The sequence below is a fragment of the Ochlerotatus camptorhynchus genome, unplaced genomic scaffold, assembly GCF_037179485.1.
Source record: "Ochlerotatus camptorhynchus isolate MF236.1 unplaced genomic scaffold, CSIRO-AGI_Acam_v1.1 ptg000539l, whole genome shotgun sequence".
NCBI classification, from domain to species: Eukaryota; Metazoa; Arthropoda; class Insecta; order Diptera; family Culicidae; genus Ochlerotatus; species Ochlerotatus camptorhynchus.
In genome coordinates this window covers 386,432-405,000 of record NW_027041022.1, presented here as the reverse complement: position 1 = coordinate 405,000, position 18,569 = coordinate 386,432, and the positions used below count along the sequence as shown (strand labels likewise).

The following is an 18,569-nucleotide window of genomic DNA, read 5'->3' as shown; positions in this document are numbered from 1 at the left end:
GTTACGTTAAACATTGTATGAGCGGCGCCGGTGGTGTAGTGGTAATCGTGATTGCCTCTCACCCCAAAAGGCATGGGTTTAATCTTAGTCGGCGCCACTGAGATTTCCTGATGCATAAAATCCCTCATCATGCCTTCCTTCGGAAGGGAAGTAAATCCGTTGGTCCCCGATTCATTAGTTGATGGGTCGATATACAGGGTCCAGGTGTGGGAGCTGCCTCCCTGGCGTCGGTAGCATTGGTACCGCGAAAAAATTCTTTTGAATGTTTGTGACATTTTCAGCACGTTTTCAGTACCAAGAAGCAACTTCGAAAAAAATATATATAAATATACTAACATCACCTTTGTCTCCCCATCTTATTTGCAGATAATCGGCATCATATCAGTATTCTTCATCTGCGTATCGATCATATCATTCTGCCTGAAGACCCACCCGGACATGCGAGTACCGTTCATCCGGAACATCACGGTGAAGACGGCGAGCCAAAACACGTCCTGGGTGCTGGACAAAACACAAACGAACGCCCACGTGGCGTTCTTCTACATCGAATGCGTCTGCAACGCTTGGTTTACCTTTGAAATCATGGTAATTTTACCTGTCAGACTTTTGGGTTCAATTCACTCCACCTTTGATCTACTTCCTTGTGGGAAAAGATTGAAATTGACCTGCAATGTTCTAAATCCCATTTTTCATTCATCCAAACCATCCCGACGGGGTTTTGCTCGTCCCATTTCAGGTGCGGTTTATCTCATCCCCGAGTAAGCTTAGGTTCATCACATCGTCTGTAAATATCATCGACTACATCGCTACGTTAAGTTTCTTCATCGATCTGATACTGCAGCGGTTCGCGTCACACCTGGAGAACGCCGACATCCTGGAGTTCTTCTCCATCATCCGTATCATGAGATTGTTCAAGTTGACGCGACACTCGTCCGGGCTGAAGATTCTCATCCAAACTTTTCGGGCCTCGGCCAAAGAGCTGACGCTGCTAGTGTTTTTCTTAGTTCTAGGTATCGTGATATTCGCCAGCCTGGTGTACTACGCCGAGCGGATACAGATCAACCCGCACAACGACTTCAACAGCATACCGCTGGGGCTGTGGTGGGCCCTGGTCACAATGACCACCGTCGGCTACGGGGACATGACGCCGAAAACCTACATCGGGATGTTTGTGGGTGCGCTGTGTGCTCTGGCCGGTGTGCTGACGATCGCCCTGCCCGTTCCCGTCATCGTGAGCAACTTTACGATGTACTACTCGCACACGCAGGCCCGTGCCAAGCTGCCAAAGCGAAGGCGTCGCGTTTGCCCGGTGGAGCTGTCCAGGCCTCCGCGGTTGCCAGGTTAGTAGGAACGGGGGTTGGCAGATGCGGGTTCCGTTATCCAACGTGTTAATTCGGAATATAAGTTGTAAAATTTGAGCCATATACAGCAATTCCATGAAAATATTACTACCGATTTCAATCATACCTTGCACATTTATTACTTATCAACAAATTATGGACCGATATTTTTTTTTAATTTTGCCCTCAGGGTGCACCTTCCTTAGTTAGGGTGGTCCAGAAAATCGACGTTATTGGTTATGTACCCAACTACGAAAATTAATTACATTTGAACTACTGGAGCCATTTTCGATCTTTTTTCAGCAAATGAATGGTATTTAAAATGGCTATCCAGAAAATAGAAGGTCGAATGAGTTTTAATATACCAAAACATTCTTTTTTTTTAATTTTTTTTTATGGTATTTTGATCACTGCGACCAGTACTTAGATCTATTGTGATATATTCCCCATTTTAATATTGCTTTATTAGCATGTCGTAACACCATTTTATGATGCGACCGACATAGACTGACCAAAAGCATTTTCCCAGTCAGGTATTACATTTCGCAAGAATTGCACTACTTGGTTGGGAACTGAATTCCAAATATCAAAGGGTTCTGTCAGCCACTTATCCAGAAAAATACGCCTCTTATTGAAGATTACTGTACAAGAGCATAGCAGGTGTTCAGAGTCTACTTTTTCTATGCCACATAATCGACACATGTCATCTTGAAGCATTTCCTATTAGCTTCAAGTGATATTTACATGGACAGTGCCCTGTTAATAAACCAGTGTACAGACTGAGATTTTTCTTTGAAAGTAAAAGAATTTTGCTAGTCATTGAAATGCTCGGATTAATAAACCGTTTCGACTGCCTAGCAATGAGAGTGTTGTTCCAATTGTTCTCCACTTTCAGTATTTCCCATTTCTTGAACTCCATTCTAAGAGAGCAAGCAGAAAATCCACAGAATGGTTCTGGTCCTATAAATTGTTGAGATGATCCAAGCCTAGCTAGTGTGTCGGCTTTCTCATTCCCTTGAATTCCGCAGTGACCAGAAACTGAAAATCGGTTCACTTGGTTTTGGCAGGCCAATTTTTGGAGTGACATTGCACATTCCCATACAAGTTTAGAATTACATGTTGCTGAGAGAGTAGCTAGTCTTTGCAGCCTCCCCAGCTTTTTCTGAGCTGATTTTTCATTGGTTTTAGGCCACCAAACCAATGATGCATAGGTTATTCTGGGTCTTACAATCGTCAAATAATCCAGTGGATTACTAATGACTTGCTCTAGATGCGAATTCCAATTTAGTTTGCTGTCAAGAGTAACTCCTAGATACTTGACTGTGTTTGAAAGTTCTAAAATTATTCCTTTCAGTTTAATACTATTTATGGACGTTTTTTTTTCTTCGTGTAAATGGTACAATAGTTGTTTTAGATGGATTAATATTCAATCCTTCGCTAGTGCATCACGATGAAACATAATTTAAAGCAGTTTGCATTCTATTTGAAATGATAAAGTCATATTTTCCACGCCCTAATATGACTATATTATGTGCGAAGCCAATAATCTCGAAGCCTTGTGCTTCTAAGTTTTTGAGAAGGTCATCAACTATTAAAGACCACAGTAGAGGTGAGTTTTTGAGATATATAAAAAAAAAATTATTAACCCTCCGTTACTCGCGCCAATTTTTGTACTCGCGAGTACTCGCGCGTTGTACTTTGTACAACAGTGTGAGTTTTCCATTGCCATTTTGCAGTCGAGCTACCAATCGATATGAAAACAACGGGTATTCCTTAAAAAATTTGTTTTTAACTAAACAAGCTTAACTTTTATCACAGTTAACCCCCAAAAATGCGGACAACAGAGAAAATGTGAATGGAAACCGCGTAAACGGTGTCCGTACTACGTGGGATTTGACCAGATAGAAAGTTACTGTCTTCGACAAAGTTTTTCTATAGATCAAACCTTTGTGCTGGTGGAGAATAGTTCAGAATTTTCTCACTGCGTAGCGCTAGAATACATGTGAAATTATCGCATGTGATATATCTCGATATCATGACCAAGTAGAAAGTTACTGTCGTCGACAAAGTTGTTGATGAAACCAAAGCCTATTTCTTGGTGCACAATAGTTCAAATTTTTCTCCATACGCGGCGCTAGTATACACGTGAAATTCTCATATAACATATCTTGAGATTCTGACCAGATAGAAAGTTACTGTCTTCGGCAAAGTTTTTTAGGAAGCAAAGATCTTTTCGTTGATGGAGTGGTTCAGAAAATTCTCACCACGTGGCGCTAGTATATACGTGCAATTTTCGCTTATACAATAGCTCGAGATCCAGAGCAGATAGAAAGTTACTGTCTTCGACAATCTTGTTCAGGGGGTCAAGTATTTTTGGCTGGTGGACAGTAGTACAGAATTTTCTCACTACGCGGCGCTAGTATACACGTGAAATTCTCATATAAAATATCTCGAGATCCTAACCAGATAGAAAGTTACTGTCTTAGGCAAAGCTGTTCAGGAGATCATAGCCTTTTTGCTGGTGAACAGAAGTTCAGAATCTTCTCACTAGGTAGTGCTCGTATACATGTTAAGTTCTCGCATCTGATACATCACTAGATCCTGACCAGATATAGAGTAAATGTCTTTGGCAAAGTTGTTCAGGAAGTCAAGATATTTTTGTTGGTGGACAGTTGTTCAGAATTTTCTCACTACTCGGTGCTAGTATCCACATGCAATTCTCGCATATACAATAGCTCGAGATCCTGAGCAGATAGAAAGTTACTGTTTCCGGCAAATTTGTTTAGGGGAACAAGACTTTTTGGCTGGTGGACAGTAGCCCAGAAATTTCTCACCACGTGGCGCTAGTAAACGTGTACAATTCTCGCGTATGCTATATCTCGAGATTCTGAACAGGTAGAAAATTACTGTCTTCGAAAAAGTTGTTCATTAGGTCATTGCCTATTGCTTGGTACACATAAGTTCAAAATTTTCACACTACGTGGCGTTAGTATACACGCGAAATTCTCACATGTAAAATATCTCGAGATTCTGATCAGATATTTTTCACTAGTGGACAGTAGTTCAACATTTTCTCACTGCGTAGCGCTAGAATACACGTAAAAATCCCGCATGTGGTTTGTTTCGAGATTCTAAGCGGCGCTAGTATACACGTGAAATTTTCTCGAGATCCTGAACAGCTAGAAATTTACTGTATTTGGCAAAGCTGATAAGGAGATAAAGATCTTTTGGCTGATGAACAGTAGTTCAGAAATTTCTCAAAACTTGGCGGGCAATTCTCGCATATCAAATATCATAAAATAAAAATACAATTTACATCAGCCTAAGTAGGATTAGACAAATATATTCTGGATTTCTTTTACTGGTGAATATTTTCATGCAGATTTGTGGATACATAAATTGGGGTGAGTCTTCCACTTGTGTACCTCTGATAAATTAGTGATAACACGTATCTCAGATGGAAAACATTATCTTAAAAGATCAATATCGCTGAAACTTCCACCAAATGAATGTTTAGAGTCTCCCTTTCATTTTAGGCTAATTTCAAAATGTCTTATCGAGGGGTCTAGAATAAAAAAAAAATCCCTTTATTTACGTGAGCACGGACAACGAGACTAACTCAGAGAGTGAGGCACTTTTGCTCAGTTGAATGGAGAAATTTATAAAACCGTACAGTCCCGATCATAAGTTTTAGGACACTCCCTAAAAACGTCCAATGTTCGTTCTTTTTAGAACATTTGAAAGATTTTGAATGGAAATACGAAGAGGCAAATTGCTCAATATAATTTTCAAATTTTGTATACCAATTGTTGCACTATTTTTCAAAATTTACTCTGAAGAATCATGATTGATTTTCTCATAATTGACTTGAAAAAAAAATTGAAATTTAAAGTAGTAGTAGAACCCTTATGCTGTACCATTCATACCATTCAAATAACCTAAGGAGATCAAAAATTCGACGTAAAATGAGAGAGCTTTGAACAAAACACATTTGCATGTTCATCATCCGGAAGAACTTTGCTGCATGTACAACTTTGACAATGACAGTTACTTCCTGACCTTAAGCTCTAGCATATACAAATATTTTACATGCACACTAGCGCCGAATACCGAAAATATTATGAACTATTTACTGTTCACCAGCAAAAAAGCTTTGATCTCCTAAACAACTTTGCCGAAGACAGTAATTTTCTAGCTGTTCGGGATCTCGAGTTGTGGCATATATGAGGATTACACTTGTATACTAGCGCAGTGCAGTGAGAAAATTCTGAACCACTGTTCATCAGCCAAAAGACCTTGACCTCCTGAACCACTTTGCCCAAGAGAGTAACTTTCTAGCTGATCAAGATCTCGAGCTATTGAATGTGCGAGAAAGGCACGTATTTCAGCGCCGCATAGTGAGAAAATTCTGAACTATTGTCACCCAACAAAAAGATCTTGACTTCCTGAAAAACTTTGTCGAATACATTTACTTTCTATCAGGTCAGGATCTAGAGATATTTTATATGCAAGAGATTCATATGTATAGTAGCGCCGCAAAGTGAGAAAATTCTGAACTACTGTTCACCTGTGAAAAAGCCTTGACCTCCTGAACAACTATGCCGGAGACAGTACCTTTCTATCTAGTTGGGAACTCGAGATATTTTATATGAAAATTTCACGGGTATACTAGCGTCGCGTAGTAAGCAAATTCTGATCTATTGAGCACCAAGCAATAGGCCAAGCAACCTCTTGAAAAACTTTGTGACAGACAGTAACTTTCTATCTGGTCAGGATCTCGAGATATATCACATGCGAGAATTTCACATGTATACTAGGGCTACGTAGTGAGAAAATTCTGAACTACTGTCCGCCAGCGGCAAGGCAATGATCTTCTGAACAACTTTGTCGGAGACAGTAACATTCTATCGGGTCAGGATCTCAATATATTCCATGTTGTAATCAATTAAGTCAAATCCCACGTAGTATGGTCACAGTTTACGCGGTTTCCATTTACATTTTCCCTATTATCCGCAGTTTTTAGGTGTTTACTGTAATCAATGTTTAGCTTGTATCGATCAAAACAAGTTTTTTGAGGAATACTCGTTGGTTTCAGATCGATTGGTAACTCAGCAACAAAATGGCAATGGAAAACTCATGTGTGTTGTACAAAGTACAACAGCGCGAGTAACGGAGGGTTAAGTCTTGTTTTTCCTCAAAACTACCATGCGTCTCCATTGGTTAAGGGGGCAGTACACTTTGAACGTCCAAAAAGTAAGGCATTCTTGTTAATTTTTTTAAGCAATAAAACACTCAGGGTGGGCAAATATGTTATAACCCATTTATTAGTCATCCTTCAAACTACAATTTGTATTTTTTTGAACTCGATTGGCGTCTCCCCGTGGCCGGGGCACCAGGTCGCGCGGGCGTCCTCGCGCGGAAGTCGGAAAACGGCGTGGAAAAAATACTCCTTTCCATGTGATCCTGGAACATAAATCGAACAAAAATCCTGATTAGTAATGAAATTTGGGTTAGAAATACGTATTCCAATTTTTTTTAAATTATTTTTTTCAAAAGTTGTCGCCTTAGGAAAAAAAAAGTCCATTTATTCACCCTAAAAATGCTTACAAAATCGTGGATTAAAAATCAATTTTTGACTAAATCGAAAATGTGGATACGCATTTCTAAGCAGAATTTAATTTTGAACAAGAAAACCTAGACGGTATTCTAATTTGATGATAACTGGTTAGAGTTATTTCCCACGCCAGTTTTAAAAACCCAGTTTCGAGATAAATGCGTTTAAAAATAAAAATGCTCTCTCAGCGCGCCGGTACATGTTTTAGGAAATCGCTTCGTAAAGTGGTAAGGAATATTTTGGCGGACTTGGAGTCTTTTTTAAATTACAGTATACATCCCAAGGAACATTTTAAGCCAAAAAAATGCATTTTTTTTTTTGAAAAATCAAAGTGTACTCCCCCCTTAAATGTGACTGAACTAGCATCCGTTTTTCGTAATTAAAAATGGATAAGGATAGAGGATGACACACACACACACACACACCTAGGACTCATTGACTCTTTTTAATATGAATGCAGTATATCTAAAATGTAATTTTCAATGAAAGATCTCACGCGATATTTACAGGTTCAATCAAAGGCATCTTTACATTGAGTTTATGAGTCACATCGTTTGCTCGTCATGTTTTTCGTGATGATTGCAGTCATCGTCACCAGGTTTGAATTATTATGACAACAACTCTAATAAAAGTGATAAGTTATGATATGAGGTGACCGATTTAGCATACTATGTTGAAGATCATTATAGATCATTATTACCGTTCACCTGCTGATGTTTTATATCGCGTGACAGCCCAAGTAACAATTTTGGTTTTATAAGGGTTCTGTAGACTTGTGGAATACTTTAAAAACTCTAAAAAAATTGCAACGTTACTTGGGAGTCGTTGTTCGAAATTTACCTCGATGATTTACATCGCTTGCGAAAACTTCAATCTCAGTCACCGAAGGAAGATAGATTCTAAAAAAGACATGGATTTTATTGATTCCGAAATTCACCCTTGCAATGATAGTTTTTTTTTATTGTGGCATTAGAACGCTGAGAGAAGGCTTTCATAAACAGCTTAAATGTTGCACCCTACTTGCACTTTGTGCAATCTGCGTAGTTTCACCGTATGGTTCTCGTACATGATTCTTAAAATTCTTGAAAAAAATATGAATATTAGAAATTAGTTAAGCATAAATTGAAACATGTGGAATCTACACATAATGAGCTAATTTTACCATGAAAATGGCAATTATAATGCAAAACAGCTATTAAAGAACAACAAAGCGGTCAAATACAATAAGTCTTTAGGTTCGAAAATAGCATGGAGTTCTTTTCAATCATATCTATAAGGGCATCATCAAAGCTAACAATTTATATCAAATATCTAAACTTAAAATTAAAAAAGGCGGAGCAACCAAACGCAAATTTCTCGAGAATCAAAACACACCCACGCAAACTAACAATGCCATTTGACAAAGGAAATTTATGCTTGCCATTGTATCCGTTTAGTTGTTCCGACTATTGAAAATGTTGGGCTGGATATGATCAAGAGCAACCACTCATCGCTCTTCCACCAAACAGCTTCAAGCCTTCCGCTGCTAGCCCAACCGGCAAACCGAAACCGACCAAATAGTAACGAAGCACTGTTTCTTCCTCTACCCCCTTTTTTCCACCTGGCACACAGGTCAAGGCGGCCCGGGAGGAGTGAACGTAAACACCGGATCCGGAAAGCTTCCCTCTTCCAACGCACCCAGCACCGGAAGCATGGATCAAACAATCCGGCGCATGAATGCCAACCGCACCATCTCCAAAGATGTCATCCTGCCTAAGATGGGTAAGTTTCCAAAGAAAAGTCCTGTGCGGACATCTGTTTGACTTGAAAGCGAACACATTTCTGGTGCCTTCCTCTTCCCCCGCTGGAAGCAAATCCACCGTAATTTTGTAAGCCCGTCCTATCCATGTAGCATTTTTGATGTTCCTATCGCTATCCTAGAAACACGCTGGAACCGTAGATACGCTTATCCCTTATTTCCAACAATGAAAAAATGCTTTTTATCTCTGCTGTTCATGATTTGTTTTCTTCTTCTTTTCCGTTTCTATTTCTTCTATATTTCTTTCTCGGTTTATCTGTTGACACAACTCATCTCTTGGCAACCGACTTGAAAATTACACACGCAAACACAAAAACCGAACACTCTTCTATCTCCCGGTAGCACGATGGGACGACCACCTGTAGGTATTTCGTTGTGTACGTGATCGAATGCTTGGTACCACCGCTGCGGCTGCTGTTGTTCATCTACTTTCGAGTCCTATTGTTTATCACACATACGGCTGTGCTCTGCTCAGCCTCCATCCGGGGCGGAAAAAAGCGTGTAAAATACTCACTCGAAGAAAAACCAACCTTCGACAACCGGCACTCTCTTCTAATAATAATGGATCCCAAAGGATTTTCTCACAACGGAAAACAGGCACAGAAATCGATTGCGAGCCGCCGTTTGCATACGAATGGAGCCGAATGAAGAGGAATCCTTTTCGGGGAAAATTGATTTGAATTCTTCCAAGTCACGTTTCTCCCTGACGACCGCCCCATCAAATTTGGAAGGTATCATCTTTGGTTCGGTTTCGTCGTTTGTCAAATTGGAAAAAATATACTCTCGAAAAATCCCACGCGAAGAAAGAACTGTTCAATACCAGAAAGCACTTATTTCCAATCCGAAGAGATACTATTTTATCATCGCTATGCCAACCGGGCGGCAAACCTGCTTCTACAACCGACAACCGTATCTACTGCTACACACGTATGCGATATGCTCCCATTCCTACACGGTTGTAGCGAGAACCGCAGGCACACAATGCCATTATAACTTAATTCCGCCGGGAATCCATCCCACCCATTTCCTTGCCGAGGGAAAAAGGTGCCGACGGATCGCTTCGTCGATTCTGCGAAAAAGGAAGATGTTAGCAACCGAATTTAGCACAGCCAACCGAACACACCGAGCCCATCATCATCTTGCAGGCAGCCAATAATCCACCACCATCCAGCAGGTAAATATGCTAAGTTTATATATTTCGAGTCACATATATTTCATCTTTCATTACTCGACCCATACTCCACCGGGTGTTTGTCTGTTTTTATTCATATTGTTGAGCATTTTCAGTTTGCCTGATGTTAAATTCTTTAGTAACGACATATACTTTAAACCACCATCCAATTCCAATTACTGTACTATATTTTGAATGCATTGTTGAATGTTGGCGGATGAATGTTCACACAGTAGAAATTAAGATCCGAAATGTGAATAGTAGGCTGACAAAAAACTATTCACAGGATCCTAGCTGCCACTAAACCGTTATCGTGAGAGAGGTGCAATACTGCTATATATTGATTCCATTTTTGAAGATAGGCGCAAGCATCCATATTGGAACCCATACACCCTAGATTAATGCTGGAAAGTGATGAAAATGTGTATCAATACTTTTCATTTTAAGATCTTCAGCAAGTGTTAGATGAAACTGAATTCTTCATCTTGCTAAGATGGGATATGCTGTGTTGCACTTCTAAACCTACTCTTTACCTCAGTGCATAATAAAAACTACAATAATTGTACAACAATACTACTATAATAAAAACGACAAGGGACAGCCCTATGGTGTTTTACGCAATAGTGACGTAGGACTACTTGATTTTATATAATAAATCTTATTTGTTAACTGCAGCTGCAGCTTGTGTTTTGTGTAGGATTAGGAATTTGCGTGGAGTTCTCTCTGTTTATACTCTTTAGTATGACGCGCTTGACATAGATGGCGACAGCGACTCATGAAAAGCTACACTGAAACAAATCGACAAGTACCGTTTATTGGATCCATCTTATAACATAGCAATGTCAGCAGATTTATTCATTCTATGTGATGATTGATAGATTCCATTGGATTATCACTTAAAAACTATGACTGCGATATGGAATGACTTCTATCGTAATTTCACATACTTAGTACTTGATAATACTTTGCTTCGAGCGTAGTTAGCGATAGATAAGATGTATATGAATATTGTCTGATATATTTCATGGTGAAAAACTGGTGATATGTAATGGATGAGAACAGACATCTAGAAACTAATGGAAAATCATATAAGTTTGCACTATGAGAAAATTCAGTAAACCATACCTGTTTTCATGATGAATATTACTCACTAAACTATATATCTAATAAGATAATTATGTTTATTTTGTTTGAGTTACTTTTAATGATTTTTGACGTTTGTTGATATGTCGCGTGAAAACAGACATGTAGAAACTATTGGACTGTCATTTAACTTTGTAGTATAGGAAAACATGTATATCTCATTGTAATAGCTTCCTTTGATTTTTTACGTTTAAAAATTGGAAAAAGATCTACCACAATCATTATTTAGTCATATAGATTTGCCTTTTAAGAAATCCAACAGAAAACATTTGTTTTGGCATGGTTTTCTGGGATGAATATCGCTCCCAATAAAATACAACTTACATGATTGTTCTTCATAAATGATTGAAACAATTTTCAATGATGTTATCGTACACTCATTAAAATGATAAGTTGAGCTAAATAAAGCTAACAACAATGATACTTTATTGAATAATCCTAGTTTGATATTGTTCCATTAGATAAGGGGTTCCGGAAAAGAATGTATTAAAATTGGAAAAAAATCATTCTACTGAATATTAACTTTACTAATATTCTAATTGTAAGCCTTCTACACACACTTAGAAATTATCGCCGACTTTAGTAATTTTTACCAAAAGCTAAAAGATACCTTGAAACTAAATCTCTACTAAATCGACAAGATTTGATCATTTAAACAAGGTTGAACATGTTTTGAAACTATTTTCAAATTCAATTGCCTTTAAAAGGAAGGTCAAAGTTTTACCGAATTTTCAGTTGTTCTGATTTTGGTAAAATTTACCGAATACTCACAACACAATCTAAGTGTGCACGGCTAATTCAGATTCCAGCACTAGTACTCGAAGTTCATGAACCAATTCCATGAACTCATATAATGTAGTTGTTTTATTGCACACAGGAGCATTAAGAAAGATTTGAATACACGACAACGAAACGGAGTATAAATTTGTAAGTGCTATTTTTCTTCACTCTAGCAAAACTAGCATAACGTTGCACTATATTCCATGTCGGGAGAGCTGTTCTTACTTCATGCTAATTGAACGAGCTCAATCTTGAAGTCAGCCGTGGCCCAGTGGAATTGAGTGCAGACACCGAAAGCATCACACCTCAACAGTTCTTGCTCGAATCCCAAATCAGCTACAATAAAAAAAAGACACAACTATAAAAGCTCCCACTACCTGATGTTTATTTTTCGATTTATTTTTAGAAATCGGTTAAATATATGTTTCAAAAGAAAAAAAAATTTCATGTTATTTTCACATAAACTTAACTTCGATCATATATCAACACATATTGTGGTGAAAAGTTAAGCTTATGCTTATGGGTTTCAAATTCATTTCAATTGATTATTATAATTTGACCGATTTTCATTTATCATATGACAATCATATAAAAGTTACCAAATTATCAGCATTGTAAATGTATCAGATATTCATATAGAATTTACCTGACACATTTTCAATCATATCATTTTCATTGGATTATCTTATAGCGCAAATGTATTAGACTTCCACATAACAGGAATATGCCAAATTGGTTCAGTGTACTGATTCCGATCAATAGCGGTGTGGCTTCTTCCTTCTTCTATGGATGCCAATGTGGGTTGCAGCTTGCTGTTTGCATGCTGCCTTTCGTTGTGTACTGGAGAACACCACCACTCACTAAAGGGTGCTACGGTCAAAATTTGGTCAATATCAACTTGACGTATTTCTTTCAATTTTGCATTTAAAAAACCTGAACACCCCTCATTTTGAAGGTGTGTGTGTGTGTAGAATGTTGCTCCTATTTTGATTTTGGAATTCACTCTTCAGTTGTCAAAATGCCGTCCAAGCAAGAAGAGCAGCGTATCAAAATTTTGCTCGCGCATCGTGAAAATCCGAGCTACTCGTACGCAAAGTTGGCAAAATCGCTAAAAGTTGCCAAATCAACCGTTACAAATGTAATTAAAGTGTTTGGGGAACGTTTGTCGACAGCCAGGAAGTCTGGATCGGGGGGAAATCGAAAACCGGAAGCCGCTGAGACGACAAAGAGAGTTGCCGGTAGTTTCAAGCGAAACCCTAACCTCTCTCTCCGAGATGCCGCAAATAAGCTGGGTGTATCGTCTACAACCGTGCATCGAGCCAAAAAACGAGCCGGACTATCGACTTACAAGAAGGTAGTGACTCCAAATCGCGATGATAAACAAAATACGACGGCCAAAGCGCGATCCCGGAGGCTGTACACGACGATGCTGACGAAGTTTGACTGCGTGGTAATGGACGACGAAACCTACGTCAAAGTCGACTACAAGCAGCTTCCGGGACAGGAGTTTTATACGGCAAAAGGAAGGGGAAAGGTAGCAGATGTTTTCAAGCACATGAAACTGTCAAAGTTCGCAAAGAAATATCTGGTTTGGCAAGCCATCTGTACCTGTGGCTTGAAAATCAGCATTTTCATAGCTTCCGGGACTGTCAACCAAGAAATTTACGTGAAAGAGTGTTTGAATAAACGTCTGCTGCCTTTCCTGAAGAAACACGGTTGTTCCGTACTGTTTTGGCCGGATTTGGCATCTTGCCATTACGGTAAAAAGGCCATGGAGTGGTACGCCGCCAACAACGTGCAGGTGGCTCCAAAGGACAAGAACCCTCCCAACACGCCAGAGCTCCGCCCAATTGAAAAATACTGGGCTATTGTCAAGCGGAACCTAAAGAAGACCAAAAAACTGCTAAGGGCGAGCAGCAGTTCAAGGCAAACTGGCTTTCTGCGGCGAAGAAGGTGGACAAGGTGGCTGTACAAAATCTGATGGCAGGGGTCAAGCGTAAGGCCCGGCAATTCGGATTTGGAAAAGTGGAAGCCTAACTGAATATTTTTCCTGAATTTTATACTAATTGAACTTGAAAAAGAAATTTAATTTGATTTTTTAAATAAACGATTTCACCGATTTACACGCGTTTTTCCTTGACCAAATTTTGACCGTATCACCCTTTACGTGGTGATGGAATAAAACCCGTTTGGTGAGACCGGATGGAATTCAACTTTGAAATATGTGTTAGGGAAATCGCTTTTCGCAAGCAATCGGCGATAATTTCAACTATCATAGCAACAATTGCACATTTGCAGAAATATTTCTGATCCATTGGTGATAAAATTATTGAAATTGGTTCAGGGGCAGCTGAGTTATTAACGTTCAAAATCTTTCATAATTTTGTTACACGTTCCATTTTCGGTTTTCACAAAGTATACCTTCATCTAGAAATCACAGACGTAGTTTTACGTCAAAACAGGTACAGTGGAGACATTCCAAAGAGCTGGAATATCTTTATCATTGTGTGCTATTTTGAAACCTGCCCAGCGATCCTATTCAGCTAAATCTTATAGACCGATTGCTCTAGCTTCATGTGTCATGTAGGGGACGACGGGGTAAGACGGCCGCCGTAAGTTTGAAGTAATATTTAACCGAAGTTGTTTAACATTCCAGCTATAAATTTAGTGAATTTTTATCTTTAGAATACTGAAAGTGTTTTATGTTAGTTCATACGCGAAATTTGCGATTTTCAGAGTTGGTTGGAGTGCTATCTAACATGAAGCTTTAGTGTGATAATTTATTAGCTAGAGAATGTTCTTAAAAGAGGGTAGGTAGATAGTTCTATTCGAGTACAGCAGTATGAATATTGAATAGAAGTTAAAAATGAGCAAAGGTCCTTTAATGCTTCATGTTACATAGCATTTCCAACCAAGTCTTCAGAATACTATCCTTAATTATATTGATTTTCAAAAAAATTACATTCCATTTAATGATGTTTAATTTTGCACCAAAAAAATACAGGGTAAGGTTGGCCACCCCTGGGGGTAAGACGGCTACATGGAATATAACATGAACCTGGCCATATAAAAGGTAACTGTATTCGGCATTTTTTTCCAGTAGGAGAACAGTTGTACATAATGTTGTCACTATGCGGCGCTAATCTGCTAGTCAATTTCCTGTTTAAAATATATCTTGAGATCTTTACTATTTAGAAAGTGTAAGTCTTCCGGAAAGTTGTTCAGCAGACCAAGTTCTTCCAAATTGTGGGCGGTTTGGTTAAGAATTCTCTCACTACGTGACACTAGTCTGCATGTGCATGTAGATGTCCTGGCTTCCTAGATTGTGAGGATTCCAGTAAGTTCACATGTACACTAGCGCTGCGTAGTGTGCGAATTCCAAATTTACTTACCCAATACAGGTAAAACTGTAACAGCTTCTGTAATACATCGTAATTTAAAGAAAACTTTCTATTTTCTTCTTTTGATGTAGATGAACAGATTTGTGTGTTTCCTTATAGTAACATTATTTTTACTTGTTAAATTACATAATAGCCTGATGAATGTGGGCGTCTTAGTGGAATACCTGTATAATGAGAGAGAGAAGGATTAGTATTTTCCATTTAATTCCACTACTTTATTTGCTTATCCTAGACAGATACGCGTATTTCGTCTACAATGTGCAGACTTCTTCAGTATCTTGTACTAATACTCGACTCCAGTCGAGTAGTGGAATTAAATGGAAAATACTAATCCTTCTCTCTCTCATTATACATAATAGCTCTTGTTATTTATTTTGACGTTTCACTTGTTTTTAAACAAGAATGTGTTTTACATCATCTCAAAAAGTGAGTTGATTGTTTCAATGGTATAAGGAGTGGCTGTCTTACCTCGTCTCCCCTACTCAGACTGCTGTCAAAAGAAAGAGTCGAATGGCTCATGAATGAAGACTGAGGATTACTTCTCGGAAGGGATCTGTATATCCCGAAACGGCAAAGGAACACAGGACGCTTTGCACTCTTTAATCTACACCGCTCGCATAGCCATTGTCAATCGGTTGTGATAGTATTAATAAATTACTCGATGAACTACTGCGTTGGAATATTGCTGTCCAGCTGGCAGAACTTATTTACTTCTGGTTCCGCGAACGCAAATTTAGTACATACACGCAAAATAATTGACACGTTATTGTACGTGGTGTAAATAGAGTTTACATTGTGTCCCTTATAAATCAAAGAATATTCCATATTTTCATTAAAACTTACATGATTACCACATACACAAATTCCATGTGCGTTTCACGTGATTTTCAAGTGTGAAAAAAAAATGAGTGAGTGAGTAGAACACAATTTTGTGCAATTCTAATGTTTAAGTGTCAATGATTATTTTGTTTGTTATTTGGCTAGCTCAACTACAAATTGTGAGTATAAAGGATTAAGATTTTTCATTAGAAATAATTTAATTTACGTGCTTTTAAAGTTTAGCTGAACGGTAGATGATAACATGTAGCATGGAAACGGCTGATCATATTGATGTCTGAAACAAAGTTTTAGAAAAAATAGCAATTTTCTGGGGAAATCATACAAAAAATGTTCACACTTATCTCAAATATAAGATTTAAAAAAATATATAAAGCTATAATTTTAAAAATGTGTTTGTTCGATTTTTGAAAATTCTAGATTTAAACTTTAAAATTTAAAATTATGAAAACGAAAAAAAAAATTAAAAATATTGTATAGTTTTCAAGTCTCCATGGTTTCTATTTGAGGCTTCCCTTAGCTCAGTCGGTAAAGGTGCAGCTACAAAGCAAGACCATGCTGGAGGTGGCTGGGTTCAATTCCCGGTTCGGTCTAGGAATTTTTCGGATTGGAAAATTTCTCGACTTCCCTGGGCACAATTATACTTATGCAAAAATGGAACAGGCACCGAAAGCTCTCTGTGGTAGTTTATCTACAACACTAAGTTGAGAGCACGCAATAAGCTAATATGCGATATGCAATGAGCTTGAAATGCGAAGAAGAAGAAGAAGATGGTTTCTATTTACATAAGCTTTATTTTGTAAAATATTCGTAATTCTGTCGCAAATATTTTGAAACATTTGGGTTTTATTTATTTTTTTTAATTTTTACTTGAATAATCAAAAATATAAAAAAAAATCTTTTTTTTTCGAGAAAGACATTATTTTCCTTCACAAATTTGTTTCATACGTCATTTCGATCGGAATTAATGTACCCGGAAAACATGTTGTTTTTATTTCAAGGACGATATTTTGAAAATTTTGCAAGATTCAATATAGTCGAATTTTTTGCAAAAATCTAAGCCCATCACAAACAATTACGCAAAACTTCGACGAAAGAGTCAATTGTTATATTTGTTTTCGCTATTCGTAATAAGTATTCACAATCGATAAAGAAAACTCGTTCTGAATATGTTCAAAGGAAGATTGATCAGCATCAAAACAACAGCAAAGAGTTATGGAACATGTTGAAATCTTTATTAAAACCTAGTAATTGCAAACCACGGTCCATAACTTTTAATGGCACATTAGAACAGTCAGAGCAAGTACTTCCAGCTAAGTTTAATGATTGATTTGTAGAAAGTGTTGCATTGATTAATCAATCCATTGATCGACGAACCTGACGAAATAAAACAGCCAGTTAATAGTAGTTGTAGATTTGAAGTTTTTCACCCAATTACATTAGATGAACTTAGAGTTATTTGTTTTTCGGCTGGAGTAGATAATGTTAATGCTAGAGTTATTCAAGATTGCTGTCATGTCATTGGCCACATCTTGCTGGACTTTATTAATGAATCATTGCAAACTGGACATGTGCCACAAATTTGGAAGGAATCCGTAGTGGTTCCTATTCAAAAAGTTGCTGGAACGATTAAAGCCGAAGAGTTTCGTCCCATCAACATGTTGCACACATTAGAGAAAATTTTAGAACTTGTTGTTAAAGGCCAACTGTTGGAGTATTTAAATTGTAATAGTTTGTTGATAATAGAACAATCGGGATATCGGGAAGGTTATTCTTGTGAAACCGCGTTGAATTTGGTAAAAGCGAAGTTGAAAAATAACGTGGAGTGTAAAGGTACGATTGTTGCTGATTTTTTTTTGGATCTTAAACGAGCTTTTGAAACAATTTCTAGGCCCCTTATTGTTAAGATCAATCAAGCGCTTAGGAATTACGAATACTGCATATAAATGGTTTGAAAGCTATTTGTCTGACAGAACTCAACGGACTGTATTTAATGATTCTGTTTCCAGTCCCGTGGGGAATAACCTTGGAGTGCCCCAGGGAAGTGTATTAGGCCCTGTGTTATTTATTATGTATATTAACGACTTCTGACGTGTTTTACGATTTTGCGACATTAATCTTTTTGCAGATGATACTGTGTTATTCATGGCAGCTAAAGATTTAAATGATGCCGTTTTACACTTGCATGAAGATTTGCGTTCTCTAAGTATATGGTTGAAGTATAAGCAGTTGAAATTGAATACAAGTAAAACTAATTTTAGTGTAATTTCGCGAAATCGAGTAAATGAGAACGTCTCTGTTGTAATTGATGATGAGACTATTGATCGCGTTCGGGAAATTAAATATCTTGGCGTTATTATTGATGACACACTTAAGTTCAACTCTCACATTGACAATGTCATCAAGAAAATTGCCAAGAAGTATGGAATTCTATGTCGACTGAAAAACGATTTAACTATTGCCAGCAAAATACAGCTATACAAAT

At 37.9% G+C, this 18,569-nt stretch overlaps 1 protein-coding gene across 2 annotated transcripts in view; it reads left to right on the top strand.

Annotated features, from left to right (window-relative positions):
* LOC135713136 (potassium voltage-gated channel protein Shaw-like) overlaps window positions 1–18,569 on the top strand; it is a 399,326-nt gene that overhangs the window by 356,090 nt on the left and 24,667 nt on the right. The window contains exons 7-10 of one of the 2 annotated variants that reach the window (XR_010518710.1): window positions 367–585; window positions 737–1,340; window positions 8,566–8,715; window positions 9,095–9,926. Coding sequence is in view for 1 of the 2 variants with exons in the window: in XM_065236251.1 (XP_065092323.1) it covers window positions 367–585; window positions 737–1,340; window positions 8,566–8,715 (973 nt within the window). In the remaining variant the exon portion in view is untranslated. The remainder of the gene's footprint in view (window positions 1–366; window positions 586–736; window positions 1,341–8,565; window positions 8,716–9,094; window positions 9,927–18,569) is intronic. The other variant, XM_065236251.1, reaches the window with a different exon arrangement.